The sequence below is a fragment of the Dipodomys spectabilis genome, unplaced genomic scaffold (genome assembly GCF_019054845.1).
Source record: "Dipodomys spectabilis isolate Male_0828 unplaced genomic scaffold, ASM1905484v1 ptg000108l, whole genome shotgun sequence".
In the NCBI taxonomy this organism is placed as follows: Eukaryota; Metazoa; Chordata; class Mammalia; order Rodentia; family Heteromyidae; genus Dipodomys; species Dipodomys spectabilis.
Window position 1 is genome coordinate 4,431,550 of NW_024870785.1, and position 23,086 is coordinate 4,454,635.

Sequence of the window (23,086 nt, forward strand, 5' to 3'; positions counted from 1 at the left end):
ACCGTGGTTCCTTCAAAGCCAGTCCAGGCAGAAAGTCCATAGACTCTTACCTCTAATTAATCACACACACACACACACACACACACACACACACCTTGAATGGAGCTATAGCTCAAGTGGTAGAGCACCAGCCTTGCCTTGAATGAAAAAGCTCAAGAACAGCACCATGGCTTGAGTTCAAGCCTCAGTACAAGCAGAAGGAAGAAGAGGAGGAAGAGGAGGAGAAGGAAGAGGAGGAGGAGGATAGGAAGAAGAAGAGGAAAGAAGGAGGAGGAGGAAAAAGAAAGAAAGCCAAGCAAGAATGTGGGATCCTGAGTTCAAGTCCCAGTATCAGCATAAATAATATATTGCTGAGCATCAGTGGCCCATAACTGTAATCAGGAGACTGAGATCTGAGGATCACGGTTCAAAGCCAGCTCAGGCAGGAAAGTCTGTGAGACTCTTTATTTTTTTGCTGGTCATAGAGCTTGAACTCTCAGCTTGGGCACTATCCCTCAGCTCTTCAGCTCAAGGTGAACGCTCTACCGCTTGAGCTACAACACCACTTCCGGTTTTCTTTCTCTTTCTTTTTATTTTTTATTTATTTAGTTATTTTTTGGGTCCGGTCGTGGGGCCTGAACTCTGGGCCTGGGTGCTGTCCCTCAGCTCTTCAGCTCAAGGCTAGCGCTCTTGAGCCACAGCGCCACTTCGACTTTTTTCTTTTTTTTTTTTGGGGGGTCCTGTTGTGGGACCTGAACTCTGGGCCTGGGCACTGTCCCTCAGCTCTTCAGCTCAAGGCTAGCGCTCTACCACTTGAGTCACAGCGCCACTTCCGGCTTTTTTCTTTTTTGCTTATGTGGTGCAATCAAACCCGGGGCCTCATGCATGCAAGGCAAACGCTCTACCACTGAGCCACCTTCCCAGCCCCCCACTTCCGGTTTTCTAATGGTTTATTGGAAATAAGATTCTCACAGACTTTCCTTGCCAGGCCGGCTTTGAACTGTGATCCTCAGATCTCAGCCCCCTGAATAGCTAGGATTACAGGCATGGGCCACCGGGGCCTGGCTTCCATGAGACTCTTACCTACAATTAACCACCAGAAAAAAAGTGGAGTTGTGGCTTGAAATGATAGAGTGCTAGACTTGAGCAAAAATGGCTCAGGGATTTGGAAATGTGGCTTAGTGGTAGAGTGGTAGAGTGCTTGCCTAGCATGCATGAAGCCCTGGGTTTGATTCTTCAATAACCACATACATAGAAAAAGCCAGAAGTGGTGCTGTGGCTTAAGTGGTAGAGTGCTAGCCTTGAGCAAAAGAAACTCAGGGACAGTGCTCAGGCCCTGAGTTCAAGTCCCATGACCCTCAAAACAAATTAACATTTAGCTCGTGCCTCTGGAGGCTACGAGTCTAAGATCTGGCACCCCATCTGGCCTCTTACAACTGCACCTCAACTTGGATGGTGGAAGAAGAAGGTGTTTCCAGAAGAGGTAGAAAGCCAGGAGGGCCTGCCTTACTCTCTAATAACCTGCTCTGGGGATCACCAAGCCAGTCTCTCAAGAATGAATGCAGTCCTTGAGAAAGGCATTAATCCTTAGTAATGACCTAATCACTTCTTAAAGGCCCCACCTCCAAACTCCAGCTTGGCAACCATCGTTCCTCTCAGGTTTCAGAAGGGACCAGCCGCGCTCCAACAGTGGCAGCAAGTGTGCCCACAAATGATGGTTTTGGCAAGTTGAATCTGAGGTAAGAACGGAACTTCCAGATAGAATCAGAACTGGAAGCGCCTGAAAGCCATTGACCTGCCGGGGTTCCAGCCCTGGCTCTGTCATTTAACTGCTGGATGACCTGCTCAGTTAGTTCACCCAAGTCTGTTTACTCATTGTGGAAATAAACACAGTACACACTTCCTCAGCTTGACTTGACTTGATTACATTGGGTAATTGTGGGAAGTGCTTGGCTTGGATTTCTCAGTGACTGGTCCATGTAAGGTTATTTTGTTTTGTTTTTTTTTGTTTTTGTTTTTTTCCTGTCTTGGGGCTTGAACTCAAGGCCTGGGCCCTGTCCCAGGGCTTCTTTTGCTCAAGGCTAGCACTCTACCACTTGAGCCACAGCAAGACCTCCGGCTTTTTCTGTTTATGTGGTACTGAGGAATTGAACCCAAGGCTTCATGCATGCTAGGCGAGCCACCTTCCCAGCCCCTGTTTTGTTTTGTTTTAACGCTGTTTTGTTTTAGGTACTGGTACAGGGCCTGGAAAGCAGGGACTTGCTCTCACTTGGCTTTTCTCAGTTCATGGCTGACCCTCTACCACTTGAGCCACCATTCTACTGCCAGCTTTACTGAAGACAACTGGAAATAATCTTTTGTCTGCTCAGGCTGGCCTCAAACCTTGATCCTTAGCTCTCAGCCTCCTGAGTAGCTAGGGTTCATAGGTGTGAGCCACTGACACCCAGCTGATGTAGGTGCTTGTAACATTTCCAGAAGTGGCTGGTCTCCCATTTCATTAAGACTCCTCTAGGTAAAAAGGAAGCAGGATTCAAATGGGCCTAAACCCTTTCTTTCCCAATGTTTGCTTGCTTCATTCCAGCATTGGGATCACCAGTATGCCAGAGACTGCAGAACACCTTAGAAAATCCATAAAAAGGAGATATACCCCAGTTTGCACGTGGGCAGCTGGGGAGGGGGGATGCTGCCCTTCCTGAAGGAAGACCTCCTGCTAAAGGGGGGGTTGGATGAGAAAGGGAGGAGAGTATTCCCATTGGGCCAGGAGCAAAGACATCAGAAGAGGAGAGGAATCTTTTTTATTGGTGGGGGAGGAGGGTGTGGCATACCCAGGGCAAATCCTGCTTGGATACAAGAGTCGTTTAAGGGTTTCCTTCAGGAAGAGTGGCAAGGCTTCCAGGAGTGCATGGTTTGTGCAGGGCATTAATTCGGCCTCTTCATCGTGCTGGAACCTCCAGGCCACCCTGTCGAGCCTGTCACTGGAGAGAGAGTGGCCAGTTCCTGACGCGGAGCACTCCCTGGGCACCAGACTGGGGAACGTGAGCCCCAGAGGAGGCTCACCTGTGAGTGACGAGGGTCTCAAACCCAAGGGAACACTGGACGCAGGGAAAATCGCAGTCGTAGGGTTTGAACTCAGGGCCTGGGCGCTGTCCCTGACCTCCATCTGCTCCAGGCTAGCACTCTACCACTTGGTGCCACAGCTCCACTTCCGGTTTTCTGGTGGCTCCCTGAAGGTAAAGAGTCTCTTGGGCTTTCCTGCCTGGGCTGGCTTTGAACCACGGTCTTCAGATCTCAGCCTCCTGGGTAGCTAGGATGACAGGCTTGGCACGGGCGCCCGGCCTGCCTGGTTTCTGACCGTGGTCCCCTGTGGAGGGCTGCCCAGTGGTGCACACCTAGCACTCCGATCCCAGCAGATTCCGGGTGCAGCCCCCGGCTCCTGCGTCCCAGACCCGCCGCCGCCGCCGCCGCCGCGGAGAAATGGAAATGATGTCCCGAGGGTTGCCTCGGGGCAGCGATCCACGCTTTCCATCAGCTTTTCTCTCCTTTCCCGTCCCCTCCCCGCACACCCGGCGGCCGGGGCAGGGACTGCGGGCTCCGACGGGAAAGAGAGGCCGGAGGCGGCCGTCCCAGGGCGCAGACCCGCCGCGTCCAGGCCTCGGGGGCTAGGGGCGCAGTTGTGGGGCGCAGGGCCCCCTCAGACGGCCCCCCTCCCCCGGGCCTGGAGCGCCGGGGGCGGGGACAGGACGCCCTCCCCCGCCCCCCCGCCCGGGCCCGCGGGCCCGCGGCGGCCGCAGGGTCAGAGCGGGGCGGGGCCGGGCGCACCGGCCCGGAAGCCGGGCGGGGCGGGGCGGGTGGGGGCGCACCGGGCGGGGGCGGGGCCGGCGGCGCACGGGTTAATGTGCGCCCCGCCCCGCCCGCACTGACTCAGTTTCACCAGAAACTAGAGGGGGAAGGAGGTGGCGGCGGCGTCCCCCCTGCGCGGCCGGCACGGGCGGAAGCCGGGCCCGGATCGTCGGCAGGCCCGGCCCCACCGCACTGCACTCACCTGCGCAGGTAACCGGGGCCGCGCGCGCGCAGGCGGAGGCGGAGGCGGAACGGGCTTGGAGCATGTCTGGCCGTTTGTCCTGCGCCTGTGCGTGTGTCCGGGTACGTGAGCTCCGTCCGTCCGTCCGTCCGTCTGTCCCGAGTGCGGCGCGCGGAGGAGTCGCGGGAGGGTGCGCTGGGGGGCCGGGCCCGCGCGCCCCGTTCCATGGTGGGGGGGGATCCCCGCACTCCCCTCCCCGGCTGACCCGGGCGTCTCCTCCTCCCCGTCCCCCCCCCGCGCCCCCCAGGTCACCGGAGGAGCCCCGAAGTCCGCGCGGTGAGGCCAAGCCCCTCGGGGGCGGGGAGGAGGACGACGACGATGGCCGGCGCCCGGCTCGCCCGGGCCGGCACCTCAACGGTCGCCGTGTGGCTGCTGTGCGCGCTGGGGCTGCGGGGCGCCGGGGCCGGGCTGCCGCCCGCGCCCCCCGAGCTGCCCGGGGGCGCCGCCTGCCTGGAGCGCTTCACCACCGGGGTGCCCGCCTTCGTGCTGGACATCGAGGCCTCGGTCGGCAGCGGCGCCACCTTCCTGGGGTCGCCCGAGGCGCGGCGCGGCCGGGACTGCGTGCGCGCCTGCTGCGCCGCCCCGCGCTGCAACCTGGCGCTGGTGGAGCTGCGCGCCGACGACGGCGGGGAGGACGCCATCGCCGCCTGCTTCCTCCTCGACTGCCTCTACGAGCACAACTTCGTCTGCAAGTTCGCGGCCCGGGAGGGCTTCACCAACTACCTCACGCAGGACGTGTACCGCGCCTACCGCGAGCTGCGCAAGCTGGGCTTCGGCGGTGAGGAGGGGCGGGGGGGGGGGGGGGTGCGGGATGGACGGGGCGGCCGCGGCCCGGGCGGCAGGGAGAGGAAGGAGAGCCGGAGTCCTTCCCTCCGCTTGGAAGTGGCGGCGTAAACGGGAAGCAAAGGAATACAGCTGGGGCTGGGGAGGTGGCTCAGCGGTAGAGCGCTTGCCAGCATGCATGGGTTCGACTCCTCAGCACCCCATACGCAGAAAAAACCGGAAGTGGCGCCGTGGCTCAAGTGGTAGAGCGCTGGCCTTGAGCACAGAGAGGCTCAGGGGACAGCACCCAGGCCCTCAGTTCAAGCCCCAGGATTGTCGAGGGAGAGTCCCCCAGCTGGTGGGAGCCCCGACAGGCTGGGTGCAGCCTGGTGACCTGGCACTGGCCTTGTCAGGTGGACCTGGCCATAGCCTTTCCCCAGTGGCGGGTGTGGGACTGGCTCACATCTCCCGCCCTCCCAACAGCTTGGTGGAGGGGGGGGGGGACACCCTATGACACAGACAGACTCCAGAGACTGCAGAGCAAACCCAGGCTGGGGCCGAGCCCCTGGAGAGGGGGGCACCGTGTTGTGGGGCATATAGGCCTGGAGGCGCTGGGGTGGGGGTGAGGAGGGTTGCTGGGTGAGTCAGCCTGCCGGCATGTGTGTCTGGTAGGTGAGGGATGTCAGCTGGCCCGGCAGGTGTGTGTGCCCATCCACGTGAGCCAGGCCAGGCCTCGGCTCGGGATGGGCAGCCTGGCTGTCTGCTCACTTTGTTTACTTTCAGAGATCAGGGCGAAGTGGGGGCCCAGGGCTCACCCACTTTCCTCCTAGGACTAGATACTCCTCCCTGCTCCCCTTAGAACCTGCAGCTCTGGCCAGGTGGGGCCTCATGCCAGCCCTCTCTGAAAAGGCACTGCTTGTTATTAAATAATTTGCCCACAATAACAGGTCCATAAAGGGTAATCGTAAGACTCATCCCACAGGAGTGTCCCCAAAACATCCTTCACGTGGGACCACCTTTCTCGTAGAAACCTAGCACTCTGACCCAGAACAGAAAACTGAACTGGGTGGGAGTCAGGGTCAGGGTTGTCTGGGGCTGAGTCTGAAGTGGTCTCAATTTGGGAACTCAGGAGGGACTTCCCTCTCTGCTTTTTACTGGACTAGTTCTTCTCCCAGCTTATGGGTCTTTCCTTTTTCCTAGCCTTCCTGTGGCTTTCTTTCCTGGATGTCTGGGAGGAGGGGATTCTGGAAAGGGATGGATACCATCCTGGGGCCTTGGAGTCCTCCTGGACCAGGGCTGGAGCCTGTTCCACCAGGAAGCAGCAGGCAGTGTAGGTGGTGATGACTCTGCCTGCCTGCCAGTGCCCTTCCTGCTCTCCACGGCGCGTGGACTCCCAGTCCTGGGCCACAGCCTGAGACTCAAGTCTGGTCAGGTCGCTGAGCCAGATCAGGGCCACCTGGCCTTGGGTCTAGCCTTCCTCATCTGACAACCCCCAGAACTGGCCCACTTGTCCAACGTAGGGTGGAGTAGGGATTTCCTGGGGCATGGAAGGAGCAGGTGGGGCTAAGGCTGGGTGAACCCCAGCGTTCTAGGCCATCTCAGTGTGGCAGTTTTGTGAAGTGAGGGAAGCTTTGAGTGTGTCTGTCTGTATGTCTGTCTGTCTGTCTGTCTGTCCGTCCGTCCGTCCATCCGTCCGTCCGTCTGTTTGTCCGTGTCTGCATCCACGGTCAACTGAATCCAGCTGGAGTCTGGGGCCGGAATTGGGGAGATAGACAGGTGGGACAGGTGGCCATGAGTGGATTCTAGTGTAGGATAGAGAAAACCCGCCCTGGACGGCTGCTTTGTTTGTTTCCTCTTCCCAGCCTGTGGCTAGGCCAGTCCAGTCCAGATTCCTGCAGCTGGAGGCCCTGCAGCTTGTCCCTCTGGTCCCCCAGTTCCGGCCCTCCCCCACTCGCAGTGGCTCAGGAGGCGGAGTCTTTGTTGTTTCCCTGGAGATGTCCTGAGGCCTGGCAGCCCCGAGGCTGACTTTATTGCCATTCTAGCCCTTTGCTCTCTTGGGGGTGGGAAGAAGGGAGTGGTAGGGCAGCTTGTGCTCCTTGGTCCTGGGGCTGGGTGAGACATACCTTGGGGGGGGGGGGGGTCTTGATTCAGCTCAAGGTCCAGCCAGCTCCTCCAGCTCCTGACCTACCTCCTGGGGTCCTCTCACCTGATCACAGGCCACGCCTGAGGCTATGTTGTCACCACACAGCACTTTCCATTCCTACTCTCCCTGTCCCCTTTGCCCTAACTCCCTCCCTTTGCCCTGAATCCCTTTTGTCATGTGTAGCTGTCTGTACACCTGTTTGCCTGTGAGACCTCGCCCCTGCCAGCCCCTCAGCTGATAGCTCACATCCTGGGCTCCTCTCTGTGACCACTTTCGAGAGTCCCCCTTGGCTCTGCTTTCTCTGCCTCACCAAAGAGGAATCCTGTGACTCAGCCTCTTGGGCCGTCCTTATCTCTTAACCTCCTGTTCTTTGTGCACTCTTACATTTGACCCCACCCTCCCTCGCCTTGGTCTGCCTGTATCGCCCTGGACACTGTTCCCCCTGTAGGAATACATGTTTCTGCTCAGCTTACATGTGGGTACAACAGCTTCGCAGCCACTCCCCGTAGCACTGTTCCTACTAATGAATTGGACATGATCGATCGCTGAGTCTCAACATGGCATCCAACCAAACACCGTGATGCTGCTTGAATAATAATAAACCATAACAAACCCTACAGTGGGCAGCATGGAGTGAGTAGGAAGGAAGGAATGCTGTGATTCAAATACGATATTCACACATACACGCAAACTGGTCAAAGTGGATGCCTTTGGGGTAAGGAACCTTGAAATTAAGGAGAAGAGGGGACCTCTGTGTGTGTGTGTGTGTGTGTGTGTGTGTGTGTGTGAGAGAGAGAGAGAGAGAGAATTGCTTCATGCTGTTGACAACCTCTGGGCTACACCCAAATTTATTTTACATACTTTTGCATGTCAAATAATTTTTGTTTTTTGTTTTTCCTTTCATCTATTCAAAAATATAACAGATGGGGGGGGGGAGGCTAACCAGAGCCTGAGACCCCACAGTATGCCAGCTCCTAACATAGACCAGCCGTTCAGGGAAAATGCCCACACTGGTGCCCAGTACACACAAACGATACAGCTTTTTCGTAAATACACTTGGGGCTGGCTCCAGCCTCTGGTGCCCATACCCATCTCCCACTGCTGCTGGATCTTGGGGTCCTCCTTGCCTGAGATTCAGTTTCTCTAGGAATAAGCCCACACGTTCCCCTAAGTCATGTTTCTCTTCTGCCTTTGCATGCTCTTCCCTCCGTGTCTACACACACACAGCCTCCTCGGAGAAGTGAGAAGCAGCCTGGTGTTCCTCACATCCACCTTTTCGTTCTTCCTGCTGACTCTTGTTGCATCTGCTCTGGGTCCCTGCCCCAGTGTGCCCTCTTGCTCCCATGCTGCTGCACAGAAACTCGTCCAAGCTCCTGTGGAGCAGGAACTCCCTGGCCCCCTGGCTTTGGACTCCTGGAGCTCAGTCATGGGGGGCGGGGTGAGGTCAATGTCTGGTGCATGGATCTCCTGGACTCCACCCCACCCCACCGCTCGAGCCCCGGGTGTCTACCTGTACCACTAGCCTTTAAACATTTCAGTGTCATATCCAGACACCGTGCAGGGTGCTTTGAGGTTCTGTCCCAGGCTGGCTGGTCTCACTGTGCACCAAATTCTAACTCCTCGCTTCCTTTTCTCTTGGTTTCTACTATCCACTGCAACACCCGTGTTCTTCCCTATCACCAAACACATTCAAACAAAAGCAACTTTATTCTCGCTCAGTTTGGAAGCCGGAAGTTTTACATCAGTGTCACTGGGGCCATACTGCCTTCAAAGGCTCTGGGGGTGGGGAGGGGGCGCTGCTTCACACCTCTTGCAGCTCCTGGTGGCTCCGGTGTTCCTCAGCTTGTGGCCGGCCACACCACTCAGTCTCTGCTGACCTTCCTTCCTCATCCCTTTTTCATTTGCTTTTTAGAGACAGGGTCTCAACCTCTAGCCCATCCTGGCCTGGTACTCCCTATATAGCCCAGGCTGGCTTGGAGTGAGTCACTTGCTGCCCCGTCTCTCTATAATTTCCCTATAATTACAGGTGTGCACTGCCACACAGGGCTGTTTCTTGATTTCTCTCCCTCCCCCAGGATGGGGGGTGCACTCTCACCTACGAGGCAAATGCTCTCACCACTGAGCCCTCTTCTGTTTCTTATAAGGAGACTTGTCACTGGATCTAGGGCCTACCTACCTAATTCAGGATGATCGTATCTGTGAGTCCCTTACATAATTACTTCTGCAAAGACAACCCTCCCCTCTCTTTTTTTTGGCCAGACCTGGGGTTTGAACTCAGGGCCTGGGCGCTGTCCCAGAGCTTCTTTTGCTCAAGGCTAGCACTGTACCACTTGAGCCACGACGCCACTTCTGGCTTTTTCTGTTAAGGAATGGAACCCAAGGCTTCATTCATACTACGCAAGCACCCACCTTCCCAGCCCCCAAAGATCCTTTTTAAATAAGGTTTGTAGGGAGCAGGGGTTTACTGAGGAGACATCTTTATGGGGATACCATTCATCCTACTACAGGCAGGACTATGCGTGTGCGCTCACTTGACCCCAAACTCACCTGGTTCAGGAAGCCTAGACCAGGCTGTCAGGCCCTGGCAGGGCATGGTTCCCTGGGGATCACTTGTAACCTGAGGCAGAATCTAAGGTGACCACAGGTACCTGATTCCTAGTCACTTACCCAGGGGTACCCAGGCCTGTTGTGTTGGCTTGGGGGCAGGGAGGGGAAGGACTCTGAGGATTTGGTTCTGACAGGCTTCTCAGGGGAATCTAGGCCACACCAAGAGGTACTTAGTTTCACTTACATATTTCCTTCTTTTTTTGTATGTCAGTCCCAGGGTTTGAACTCTGGGCCAGTGCGCTGTCCCTGAGGTTTTTTTTTTTTTTTTGGTCGGCCGTGGGGCTTGAACTCTGGGCCTGGGCGCTGTCCCTCAGCTCTTCAGCTCAAGGCGAGCGCTCTACCACTTGAGCTACAGCGCCACTTCCGGTTTTCTGGTGGTTTATTGGAGATAGGAGTCTCACAGTCTCTCCTGCCTGGGCTGGCTTTGAACCACGATCCTCAGATCTCAGCCTCCTGAGTAGCTAGGATTACAGGCGTGAGCCACCAGCGCCTGGCTTTGTTTTTTGTTGTTTTTTTTTTTTTTTGCTGATGGTGGAGCCTGAACTCTGCTTGGGTGCTGTCCCTCAGCTGCATCTTCAGCTCAAGACTAGCGCTCTTACCACTTGAGCCACAGAGCCACTTCCGGCTTTTTCTGCTTATGTGGTGCCAAGGAATCGAACCTAGGGCCTCATGCATGCAAGGCATCTACCAGTTTAGTGGAGATAAGAGTCTCACATCTGGGCTGGGAAGGTGGCTCAGTGGTAGAGCGCTTGCCTCCCATGCATGAGGCCCTGGGTTTGATTCCTCAGCACCACATAAGCAGAAAAAGCCAGAAGTGGCGCTGTAGGTCAAGTGGTAGAGCGCTAGCCTTGAGCTGAAGAGCTGAGGGACAGCGCCCAGGCTCAGAGTTCAAGTCCCATGACTGGTCAAAAAAAAAAAAGTCTCACATCCTCAGATGTCAGCCTCCTGAGTAGCTACGATTATAGGTGTTAGCACCTAGCCATTTCTTCATTTGACTACTTTTTGAAATTAATTTTATTGTAAAGGTGATGTACAGAGGGGTTACAGTTACATAAGTAAGGTAATGAGTACATAGTGTATTTCTTGTGGAACATTGTTACCCCTCCCTCTTTTTTTCTCCCACTTTCCCCCCTTTTCCCTCCATCCTCATTTGACTTTTTTTTTTTAAATTGGTTGTGGGGCCTGAACTCTAGGCCTGAGTGCTGTCTCTCAGCTCTTCAGCTCAAGGCTAGTACTCTACCACTTGAGCCACTTCAGACTTTTTTTGCTTATGTGGTGGTGAGGAATCGAACCCAGAGCTTCAGGCATGCAAGGCAAGCGCTCTACCGCTAAGCCACCTTCCCAGCCCCACTCATTTGAGTTCTAAGGGTCTTGTTACTTTAACCTATATAAATTCTTAGCACAAATACTTGCTTATTGTAGAATGCAAAATTAAAATTATTTCCTTAGGGCTGGGAAGGTGGAAAGTCTGTGAGACTCTTATCTCTAATAAAGTGCTTCGAAAAATCTGGAAGTGGCACTGTGGCTCAAGCGATGGAGGGCTTGCCTTGAGCACAAAGAGACTCAGGGATAGCCAGGACTGGAAAAAACAAACAAGCAAACAAAAAAAGCTAACAAAAAGCCAGGCTGGAGACATAGCTCAGTGTTAGAACACCAGCCTAACAAGCACTAAGTACGTGGTTGTCTCTGAATGGGGAACACCCAGGCGGGGTGCTGAGCCCCGGGCGGGGCTGGGTATGCTCAATAATCCGCCACCCCTCTTCTCCCCTTCCACTCACAGGAAGCTGACCTTACCTCACCTTCCCCCGCAGGGTCCCAGATCCCCAGGTCCTGGGTGGGCATAGACTTGAAGGTACAGCCCCAGGAACCTCTGGTGCTAAAGGATGTGGGCAACACCAACTGGCACCTTCTGGAGGGGGCCACAGATGTCAGAATAGAGGTGAGACTCTGGGCCGGCTCCCTGATTGCTTGTCCCCTCCGCCTCCCGGGACCCCCGGGCCATATGCTGCACAATGGCTGCAGGTGGCATGGGTGGAGAGAGATGCTCTTCTCCCTCTCCCCAGGGGGTAGGCAGATGGCTGGGAGGAGCTGGGGTGGTTGGTCATCCGCCTGATGACCAGTCCTGTGTGTAGAGGAACAATCCAGACCAGGTGGAGCTGTGGGGACTCAAGGAAGGCAGCTACCTGTTCCAGCTGACCCTGGCTGACTCGGCGCAGCCGGAGAGTCCGGCCAACGTCACAATCACCGTGCTGTCCCCCAAGCAAACAGAAGGTATGGGGGGGGCTGGGCCGGAGGCCCCTGAGCACCTGCTCCCCCGCTCCCCCCATGGATGGGTCGCACCAGCCCCCTCACACGCTCTCCTCCCTCCAGACTACTGCCTGGCCTCCAACAAGGTGGGGCGGTGCCGGGGATCCTTCCCCCGCTGGTACTATGACCCCACCGAGCAGATCTGCAAGAGGTTCATTTATGGGGGCTGCTTGGGGAACAAGAACAACTACCTGAGGGAGGAAGAGTGCATGCTGGCTTGCCGGGACGTGCAAGGTGGGCCTCTGAGGGGCAGCCTTGGGGCTCACGTGGTGGGGTCCCAGGGCGCGTGGCCTCGTCACCAGCCTGGGAGGCGGGCGGTGGGCGTCCCCCTGCCCCGCCCCTGCTCACTCGGCTCATCTCTCCCCAGGCCTCTCAATGGAAAGGAGCAATCCAGGTGCGCTTTCCTCCTATGTCTATCCCCGCCACTCTGCCAGGTCTCCAGCCCTGTCCAGACCATGCCCCCACCAGCTGCCTCTGCCCAGCCCCCTCCCCTCAGTGCACAAGAACCACAGGCACCCCACCGGCCCTCCCAGCTTCTTTCATGCAAGGAAAGCTGGGCCTGGTGGAAGGGGCCAGGAAGGCACCTGTTGGGAAGAGCCTTGAAGCCGCTCTGCCTGAGCCCTTGTGTCCCCATGCAGTGTGCTCCGGCAGCTGCCAGCCCAACCAGTTCCGCTGCAGGGATGGCTGCTGCATCGACAGCTTCCTGGAGTGTGACGACACTGCAGACTGCCCCGATGGCTCAGACGAGACCACCTGTGAAAAATGTGAGACCACCCCCCGCCCAGGGTGGAGGTGGGGGCGACAGGCCCGGCCCTGCGCCTCAGAGACCCACAGAGGGCCTGAGCTTCTGGCTTCCTCCCTGCAGACACCAGTGGCTTTGACGAGCTCCAGAGCATCCACTTCCCCAGTGACAAAGGTGAGTCAGGTAGGAGCGCTGCCATCCTGCCTCCATCCATGCCGCGGAGCCCCCGCGGCTGCTCTGCGGGCCGTGCTTCAGAAGCCAAGGCCAGGAACTGCTCAGCAGCCTGCTCCCTGGCTGGCCCCTGGGCGCTCTTCTGTGGCTCTGCTTCCCACCCAGCATTTGTCTCTCATCCTCTGAGCTGAACACTTTAAATCACTTCCTCATGGCCCCCCCACATCACTGTGGTAAGAAAGTTTATCATCACAACATCGGTCCTAAGTAGAAAACCACTGTGACTTGCCACAAGTTGAAAATAATAAAACAACATAGCAAAACAATATTGATAATTTTGTCAGTCATGGGGCCTGAACTCTGGGTCTGGGTGCTGTCCCTCAGCTCTTCAGCTCAAGGTTAGCGCCCTACCACTTGAGCCACAGTGCCACTTCTGGCTTTTTTCTGCTTATGTGGTGCTGAGGAATTGAACCCAGAGCTTCATGCATGGGAGGCAAGCACTCTCCCACTAAGCCAATTTCCCAGCCCCCAATATTAATAAATTTTAGCTGAGCCTGGCACCAGTGGCTCATTCCTATAATGCTAGGGGACTCATGTGCAAAGCTCTGAGAATCTTAGTTCAAAGCCAGCTCAGAAAGATAAATCAGTGACTTACCTCCAGTTAACTACCAGAAAGCCAGAACTAGAGGTCTAGCTCCAATTAAGCAAGATTGAAGCCCTGCGTTTAAACTAGCAAAAGGCAATATTGGGCTGCTCTGTAATACCAGTACTTCAGAGGCTAAGTAAGGCAAGAGGTTTGAGCATCTGAGGCCAGCCTACGTGCATAGTAAGGCCCTGTCTCAAGAAAGAAACCAGTAGCCGGGCGCTGGTGGCTCACGCCTGTCATCCTAGCTACTCAGGAGGCTGAGATCTGAGGATGTGGATCAAAACCAGCCTGGGCAGAAGAGTCCCCATGAGACTCTTATCTCCAATTAGCCACTCAAAAACTGGAAGTGGCACTGTGGCTCAAATGGTAGAGCTTTAGCCTTGAGCACAAAGAGGCTCAGGGACAACACCCAGGCCCTGAGTTCAAGGCCTACAATGGAGAGAGAAAGAAAGAAAGAAGCCAATAAATAGAACAAGGGGGAAAAATAGACTGCCCGGTGGTAGAAAACAGAGACTGAGACGTAGTCAGAAGAGTTAAAATGGAACAAGAAAGCTGAGTGTGTGTACCTTCCCATGGTGCCTGAGCTTTATCCAGAATTGATCTTCCTTGTTTCTAGCAGCACTGGAGATGGACCTGGAGTTTCCAGGGCTGCCCTCCCATAGGGTGGGCAGGGAGGCCCAGAGGGTTCACTTACCCCTTTTCCTGCCCTCCAACCCCCAGGGCACTGTGTGGACCTGCCAGACACTGGCCTCTGCCAGGAAAACATCCCACGCTGGTACTACAACCCCTTCACTGAACGCTGCGCCCGCTTTACCTACGGTGGTTGCTATGGCAACAAGAACAACTTCAAGGAGGAGCAGCAGTGTCTGGAGTCCTGCAGTGGCATCTCCAGTGAGCCATAGGGCTGGCAGGGGGGGGGGGGGGTGTTAACTGGTGGGGAAGGCCTTGTACGCTGCTCTGTACAGAGTACCCGCAGGGGCCGTGGCAGAGAGGGGCAGGGGCACTGGGCCCAGGTGCGTCTTGGGGACCTGAGTGCTCACTGGTTTCTCCCCATCCCTTTGCAGAGAAGGATGTGTTTGGTCTGCGGCGGGAAAGTTCCATTCCCAACATAGGTAAGTCCTGGTCTGCCCTGCTACCCTTCCACATGACTGCCTGAGAAGGATGCCGAGGTTACCCACAGAGAGGGAGGGTGCCACCGGGGGCCATCCATGAGGGAGGAGGGGGCAGCGAGGGGAGAGCGGTCAGGGCTGCCGTGAGCTGCCACTGGCAGCGGGGTAGCTCTGTGTTTCCCTTTGCCTTGGTCCCTTCTTCCCCTAGGCTCTGTGGAAGTGGCTGTGGCCGCAATCCTGGTCACCTGCATCGTGATTGTGCTAGCCATCCTGGGTTACTGCTTCTTCAAGAAGCAGAGGAAAAGCGTCCGCAGACACGGCCACCACCCTCCCCCTACCCCGGCCAGCTCCACCGTCTCCACCACTGAGGACACGGAACACCTGGTCTATAACCACACCACAAGGCCCCTCTGAGCCCGGGGCTTTGGTCAGCTTGGAAGAGGCTCAGACGAGACTCCTGCCTGTGTCCCAGGCCCGCACGGCTCCCCTCAGAAGCCAGGGCTCTAGCCCTCCTGAAGCTCAGCTGAGCACAGGCCAGTTGTGTGTGCAAAGTTGTGTGTGTGTGGAAAAGACACAAAGGGCTGGCTGGGAGGAACAGGAAACCTTCCCGCCTAGAGGACTGTACATAGTAGGAACTGCCTGTCTGCGGTGCAGAGGAAGGTGGAATCTTGGGTCCTGTTCACAGCAACCTGCCCCCACCCAGTGTCACTGGAAAAGGACTCCGGGTGGCATCAGAAGCTGGACGCCTTCCACATGTTGCCCCCCTCCCCCCCACGTTGCACAGCCCAGTGCTAAAAAAGGGAACACTTCCCTGTGTAGTTTGTGCTGTAAGAAAATGGCTTTTTCAGGGCTGGGGTCCTAACTCTGAGGTCCTGGGTTTCACCCCCAGCACCTCAAAAACATGAAAATGAAATAAAAAATAAATAAAAATGTTTTGTTTTGTAGGGGTTTCTATTTCCCTGTTCTTTTTTGTGGTGGTTGTTGATCATGGGGCTTGAACTCGGGGCCTGGACGCTGTCCCTAATCTCTTTTACGCAAGGCTAGAGCTCTTCCGCTTGAGCCACTTCAGCCACAGTCTCACAGACTTTCCTGTCTAGGCTGGCTTTGAATGACGATCCTCAGGTCTCAGCCTCCTGAGTAGCTGGGATTATAGGTGTGAACCCCCAGTGTCCAGCTAGTTTCCCTGTTCTTTTCTCTTTTTAGTGCTGGAGGTGAAAGCCAGGATATCACACAAGCTAGGCCAGTGCGTCCCCAGCTATATCCCCCAAGCCCTGTTTTGTGGGTTTTCTACCTGGGTTCTGTTGGCCAAGAGGACAGGTTGCTGGAGGCGGGGGGGGGGGGGGGGGGGGGGGGGGGGGAGCATGGGACTGCCCTGTCCAACCGGTTCAGGCTTCAGCCACCCTGTTCAGCAGGTCTTTCCACCTTTCCCCGAAACTGCCCTGGCCCCAGAGGGTAGAGAGAAATGCCAGGTTTGACCACCAGAGGGGAAGGTAAGGGCCATGGTGCAGGGGGCTCAGGGAGGCTGAGGTGCTGCTGTGTAGAACTGCTTCCCATGGAGCCTCTCACCAGGCCTGCTCAAAGCCTGGTGACCCCCTCCTGTAGTGGGGGGAAGGGGAGGGGTGTCGTCTCACTCTCCACCCAAGCTGATTGAGGCACCCCGCTCTAAACTATTTCCCCTACATTTGTTCAAAAACTGCCTGATAGTACTGGGGAAAAAACTAATCGATCTGTTAATTTAACAAATCATACTGAGCTCCTATAGGCCAGACACTGCCAATCATTAGAAGTTTGGCCTGGTCAGCTGGGTGCTGGTGGCTCCCGCCTATAATCCTAGCTACTCAGGAGGCTGAGATGTGAAGATTGTGGTTTGAAGCCAGCCCCAGCAGCAGTCATGTGAGACTTCTCTCCAATTAGCTACAAGAAAACTGGAAATAGACCTGTGTCTCAAAGTGGTAGAGCACTAGTAGTCTTGAGCAAAAAACAACAACAACAACAACAACAAACGCAAGAGCAGTGCCCAGGACCTGAGTTCAAGCCCCACTATGGCACACATACAAAAAAGGAAGAAATTTGGCTTTGTCATGATTTAAGCAGAAGCTGGGTACTGGTCGCTCACGCCACCAGTAAACTGGATCTGAGGATCACAGTTCAAAGCCAGCCTGGGCAGGAAAGTCAGTGAAACTCTTTATCTCCAATTGACCACCTGAAAACCAGAAGTGGAGCTGTGGCTCAAGTGATAGAGCACTCACTGTGAGCTGAAGAGCTGAGGGACAGTGCGCAGGCCCCAAGCTCAAGACCCACGATCAACAACAAGAACAGAAAGATTTAGGCAGATGGGAGGGACTGACAAAGTGCTTCCCCTGTCTTGGCAGCAGCACACAGTCCTATGTGGAGGATGTGATGTGATGAGCCTCACTTTTACAGGCCGGAAAGCTGACAGTTAAAGGTGAGTTCCTAAGAGTTGCTGGTAAGAGAGGACTGGGTCTGGATCCCAGCAGGATGGAGTTGCTCAGAAAGCAGTGTGACCGAGAAAGAAGCACATGTGAAGTCCTGCGTGGACAGCTCAGTGGGCCCCCACAGCCGCGCACGCTGCGTGGAAGAAGCCGGCTCGGCACGCACACCAGGCCCAGCCGCCTTTAGTTGGTCATGTGTTGGTATGTGTCTGCCAGGATCCCCTTTTGCACCCTCTGCCTATGCTCACCCTGTCTCCACTGGGTTGCCCTGGTGGCCAGCACACCCCCGTCCTGTCAGCGGGACCCTGGGCACAGCGCACTCCTTTTCTGTTTACGTCTCCTCTCTGCTGGCTGTGAGCTCCTGGGGCCGCAGACGGCATCTTAGTCATCTCTGTGACCTCAGTGAATGGCGGTGGTTCAGTGATGACTGAGTGGCTGGCAAGGGTGGGGCTCACTCTCTTTGCTCCACTCATGGGGTGCCAGGATTTTCCTTCTGTCACCCTACGCCGTCGAACAGTGACCAACATGGAGTATGTGCTTGGTAAGTAAGTGCTAGCTGGAGCAAGCATCCTCTGGGGAGAGGCCGTGCCAGGTTCCCAGGGCAGGTGCCCTCTGGATGACAGCTGGCTTTGGCGGGAGGGATGATCTTGCAGTGGACGCTAGGGGGCGCGCTCGCCACTCCCGGCGGCTGGGTTCTCTGCCTGCCAAGGACCTAAGGGGAGTCCCATCACAGGCAGGTGGCAGGGGGTGAGAAGGAGGGCGGAGGGTCCCCTGCTCTCCTGGAGCTTACACTTCAGTGCAGTGAGCAGCGATGCAAATACTGTACCAGTATTTGGGACGCGAGCTGGCTGCTTGTCTATGGGACCTCCCCGCCCCATCTTCTGCTCTGTCCCCCACTTGATCTTTCTCTTGCCTACCCTCATGCTTCCCACTGGCCACTGCCTCCGTCTCTACCTCCTATGCCTTTTGCCCCCTGGAAAGCTCTCACTTCACCCCATGCACAGTCCAGTGACAAAGCTTTTTCCTGGCTCTCTAGCCCAAGTTCATTGTTGTCCTGTCCATTGGCTTACACTGTTTGCAGCCCTACTGCAAACAGCCCTCCTGCACATGTAAGCCAAGGCCTGTGTCTACCCTCAGCCTCACCTGCATCACAGGCCTTGAGACAAGGGCTGGGTCTTATTTACATCTGTTTCCTAATTATCCAGCAGATGCTATGGCAAAGTGGCAGAGGCTGGTCAAGCCATGAAGATTAAGAAGGTTAAGATGTAGATTTGCCAAGTAGGCATCAACTAGATGGGTAAGGGTCTCAATGAGGTATGCCTACACTCACAAAACTGATACAAATGGGGCTGGGAAGGTGACTCAGTGGTAGAGCTCTTGCCTTGCATGCCAGAGGCCCTGGGTTTGATTCCTCAGCACCACATAAGCAAAAAGAAAAAAAGCCAGAAGTGGCGCTGTGGCTCAAGTGGTAGAGTGCTAGCCTTGAGCTGAAGAGCTGAGGGACAGCGCCCAGGCCCAGAGTTCAGGCCCCACGACTGGACACAAAAAAATATATATATATATAAAATAACAAAACAAAACAAGACTGATACAATACACACAATGGACTATTAGTCTTTCTTTAAAAGGGAAACTCTAGGGGTTGGATGCCAGTGGCTCATACCTGTAATCCTAGCTACTCAGGAGGCTGAGATCAGAGGATCGTGGTTCAAAGCCAGCCCAGGCAGGAAAGTCTGTGAGACTATTTCCAATTAACCACCAGAAAACCAGAAGTGGCGCAGTGGCTCACATGGTAGAGCTCTTGCCTTGAGCTGAAGAGCTCAGGGACAGCACCCAGGCCCAGCGTTCAAGCCTCACAACTGACCCCCAAAAAAGGGCAATCCTAGCCAGGCACCAGTGGCTCATGCCTACCCAGGAAGCTGTGATCTGAAGATCACAGTTCAAAGCCAGCCCAGCCAGAAAAGTCACCCAAGAGACGCTTATCTCCAATTAACCAGTCAGAAACCAGAAGTGGAGGGGCTGGGAAGGTGGCTCAGTGGTAGAGCACTTGCCTTGCATGCCTGAGGCCCTGGGTTTGATTCCTCAGCACAACATAAGCAAAAAGAAAAAGCCAGAAGTGGCGTTGTGGCTCAAGTGGTAGAGCGCTAGCCTTGAGCTGAAGAGCTGAGGGACAGTGCCCAGGCCCAGAGTTCAGGCCCCACAACCGGACCCCCCCCCAAAAAAAAAGAAACCAGAAGTGGACCTGTGGCTCAAATTGATAGAGCACTAGCCTTGAGCAAAAGAGCTCAAGGACCAAGCCCAGCCCCACAACTGACACAAAAAAAGGCCAATCCTGACATGCTAAGACAGATAAACATTGAGATTACTGTAAATGTAATAAACTACTCACAAAAAGACACATCATACGATTTCACTTCTCTGAGGTACATAGAGTAGTTGAAATGAGACACAAAGCAGTGCGGTGGTGGCTGGGAGTGGAGTGATTGCTTAATGTGTATAATATTTCATTTTACCAGGTGAAAGAAGTTCTCGATGTGGCCAGTGGTGATTACACAACATGAATGTACTTAATGCCACTGAACTGTACAAATAATTTAGTTGTGGGCTTTTTTTTGTTTGGTTTGGTTTTGGTGAATGCGCACACACTTGAACTCTGGGCCTTGACATTGTCCCTGACCATTTTTTGCTCAAAGCTAGCATTCTAGCGCTTGAGTCGAAACTCCACTTCCAGTGGGCTTTTTGTTTGTTTTGGTCACGGGGCTTGAACTCAGGGCCTGAGTGCTGTCCTTGAGCTCTTTTGCTCAAGGCAAATGCTCTATTAATTTGAGCCACGGCTGTACTTCTCTCCTTAAGCCTTACGGTAGAGCTCTCCTGCCTTCCCAGTGGGGCATTTGTCTCTGAAACCTATTGGTCCCCTCAGTTTAAACAAACTGACAAAATCAGGAGTTTCTACCAAAGCCATCCATGCCCTTAAACAAACAGTCCTGAGCTAGGAGTGGTTAGCTCTATTACACAAAAACCACTCCCATCCCCACCCAAGGCTCTAAAGCCTGGGAAGGCTTAAGCTCCCCCTGGGGTGTGGGGGAATTAACAGGGGGGGTCCTTAGCCCCACCTGGAAGCCCAAACCCAGAAGCCCCACTGAGTAGGGTTCTGTTCAGCTTCTCAGGTTAACCTCCCTACTCCTGAGTTCTAGCAATCCTGTCTGAGCCTCCCAAGCATCTGGGACTACAGATGTGTGCCACCGTGCGCTCCTTTAGTTTGCATTTTCTGATTTTTTCACTAGTATCTATTTCTTTTGTAAAAAGAAAATATCCTCAAGCTGGGTGCTGCTGCTCAGTTCCAGGCCTGCCTAGGGAGAAAGTTGCAGAAACTTCTTCTCAACCAATACTTGGGCATGGTGGGAAGTACCTTTCATCTCAGCTGTAGTATGAAGCCTAAAATTGGAAGGTCACAGACCAAGCACTTGCCTGGGAAGGAAGGCAGCCCTATTTCAGAAAATGATCAGCACAAAAAAGCCCTGAAGGCATGGTTCAGTGGTAGAGCATCTGCCTACTAAGCTTGAGGCTCTGAATCCAAACCCTAGTACTGCAAAACAGTATTCAGATGTATGAGAGAGAGAGAGAGAGAGAGAGATCCTTCACTGTGAAGGGGGGCTGCAGAGAGGTGGGGATGGAGAGGAAGGGGAGCTCATGGTGCTGGGGGAGGCCTGCTGACCCTGAGCTCTTGGGAGGGGCACCCTAAGACAGCACAGCCTCCAGGTCTCAGGTCCTGGGAGCCAAGCTACATGATGGGGTCACCCACAGACAGAGGCAGGAGGGGCAGTTCCAGGAGAAGCAGGCAGCGGTGAGGGGCCTCCATGTTCCCAATGGAGACCCGTTTTATTCCTTTTACTGGGGTCTCCTGGAAGCTCAGTGGTTTACTTATGCCTTGCCTTATAGAAGGGAAGGATTTCAGCAGCTTAACAGAGCCTGTGGACTCTGAGATAATGTGACTACTAAGCAGGAAGATTTTCTTCTAAGCCTGTAGGGTGGCTCACACCTGTAATCCCAGTTACTCAAGAGAAGGAGATCTGAGCATCACAGTTTAAAGCCAGCCTGGCAGGAAAGTCCTTGAGACTCTTATCTCCATTTAAGCACCAAAAAGCCCAACATGGAGCTGTGGCTCAAGTGGTAGAGGTAAAGGCACAAGGGATTTTTCCCCTCTCGTAGGCCATTTGGGGGTTCCAACTATGCCCCGCTGCTGGTACTCCCCTAGAGGCCTGCATACTCTACTGAGGTTAAAGGGTCCCAGCTCAGTGGAGCCCATGGGTCCCCTGAGTTTGGGAGGAGGCGATGTGAGGGTGAATGAGAGGACTGGATGAAATGGCTGTGGGAGACACAGCGGGCAGACAGTCCAGGAAGGAGGAGCAATGGGGAAAGGGACATCAGGACTCATGGTGGGCTGCAATGAGGCCAAAGGCCAGGGACCCCCAGGCACGAAGGCCTGCCAGGCTGGGCACAGGAGGTCGCTGGCCATGGTGGCTGGCTTGAAGGGGGACATGGAGTCCAGCATGGTGGGAGGAGTCCTTGCACTGGCTGTAGAGATAGCAGTGGGCTGTGGAGGGCTGTGGAGAGGCTTATCTGGGCTTAGGCTAAGGGACATTAATGGAGGAAGATGGGGGGCAGAGGGGAGGAAGGAAGGGAGAACCCAACACCAACCAAGTATGGATGTCTGACCCGTGGATGAACTTCCCGGGGGGTGGGGGTCAGCTTTGACCTCCTTACCCTCTTCTACCCCCTCCCCCCCTGCCACCACTTTATGTCCTGGTTAACAAGGCTGGCCATGGGCCAGTCTGTAGCCCCAAAGAGAGAACCCGTAAAGATGATATATAAAATATGATATATTAAAAACAAGAAGAGCCAACTGCCAGTGGCTCACACCTGTGATCTCAGTTGCCCAGGTTACTGAGATCTGAGGATCACAGCTGGAAGCGAGACAAGATCCTTTCTGTTCCCACACAATAACATTAGCCTCTGGTTAAAGGCTCTGGAGATGAAATTGGGAGAGGCTGTCAGGAGTTGAGGCCCTGAGAAGGGCAGTGACTGGCTCAAGATCACACAGCCAGGGTGCAGGATCACAATCAGACCAGGAAACTGACGTTCCTACACTCCTAATAGTATTCTGCATCTCTTCCTGACTGCCAGGCTGGGGCTTTGGTTTCTGTCCCTTCTCTGAAAGCAGATGAAGAAGCCAGGAGCCAAGAAGCTGTCGGGGCTGGTCCCAAGCCCGAGAGGCTGGGAACCCAAGGTCCACACCCATGTAAACACAGGCACCTCTCACTTGGCACTGGGCTGCTTCCTCCAAATCAGTTCCCGGCTATTATGCTGCTTATCCCTGCAAGTCCTCAGGCAGCCAGGGAGGGGCAGAGAGCATTAGCCCTACTTCACATCTGGGAGAAACCCAGACAAGAGGGAAGGCAGTAATTTGCCTAAAGTCACCCAGCGAGTCGGGATGGGGCTGTCTCCCAGACTTCGTGGTAGGGGCATCAGCGGAGCACACGCCCCCCCCCCCCCCCGGCCCCCCGGCTGAGATCAGGAGATCTCAGGTCTGCTGTTTCACAAGGGAAGCCGTCTCTGCACACACACCCCTCCCCAGACATCCCTACAGGGACAGGTGCTGCTGGCTGGTGCCAGGGCCTGTGGAGGAAGCGGCTATGGAGAACTGGGGTCTGAGAGAGGAAGAGTCACAGGCAGAGGTCTGTGGATGTGGTCTGCATTGCCAGGTCCAATGACTGCTCCCGGGGGGAGCCCAGGGGCTTTGCCTGCTGCCCCTCGTTACTGGACGCCCAGGGAGACATTATTGCCGCTCAGAGTACAGGAAGCCTGGAGCTGGTGAAGAACTGAATCCGCCTCCAAAGAGGTGATGGGTCGGGTGGCCACCAGCCCAGGTTGTCCCATGCAGTGTGACAATCTGTGGTCACTCAGTTATGGGCCCCTCCTCTAGCCCCAGTGACAGGAGAAACTCCCAAACGCTGCACCAGCAGAGCTCAGTGCTGACCTCTGCCAGGCCCCCTTCCCAGCCCAGGACAACCTTGTCTGTCTCAGAA

The 23,086-nt window shown here is 55.2% G+C and overlaps 2 protein-coding genes across 3 annotated transcripts in view; one reads left to right on the forward strand and one right to left on the reverse strand.

The window, feature by feature from the left end:
- The window catches only part of Ehd4 (EH domain containing 4), a 738,029-nt gene that overhangs the window by 11,977 nt on the left and 702,966 nt on the right, over nt 1-23,086 (reverse strand). The window lies entirely within an intron of this gene.
- Nucleotides 3,885-15,479, forward strand: Spint1 (serine peptidase inhibitor, Kunitz type 1). 2 transcript variants are annotated; one of them, XM_042687915.1, is made up of 11 exons: nt 3,885-4,122; nt 4,308-4,838; nt 11,384-11,511; nt 11,705-11,843; nt 11,943-12,113; nt 12,247-12,273; nt 12,518-12,643; nt 12,745-12,795; nt 14,159-14,329; nt 14,503-14,550; nt 14,756-15,479. In XM_042687915.1, the coding sequence occupies exons 2-11, from the start codon at nt 4,379-4,381 to the stop codon at nt 14,959-14,961; spliced, it is 1,527 nt and encodes a 508-aa protein (XP_042543849.1). In that variant the 5' UTR covers nt 3,885-4,122; nt 4,308-4,378; the 3' UTR covers nt 14,962-15,479. The 2 variants fall into 2 exon arrangements, with proteins under 2 accessions (XP_042543849.1, XP_042543851.1); XM_042687917.1 differs by having other exon boundaries at nt 3,885-4,029.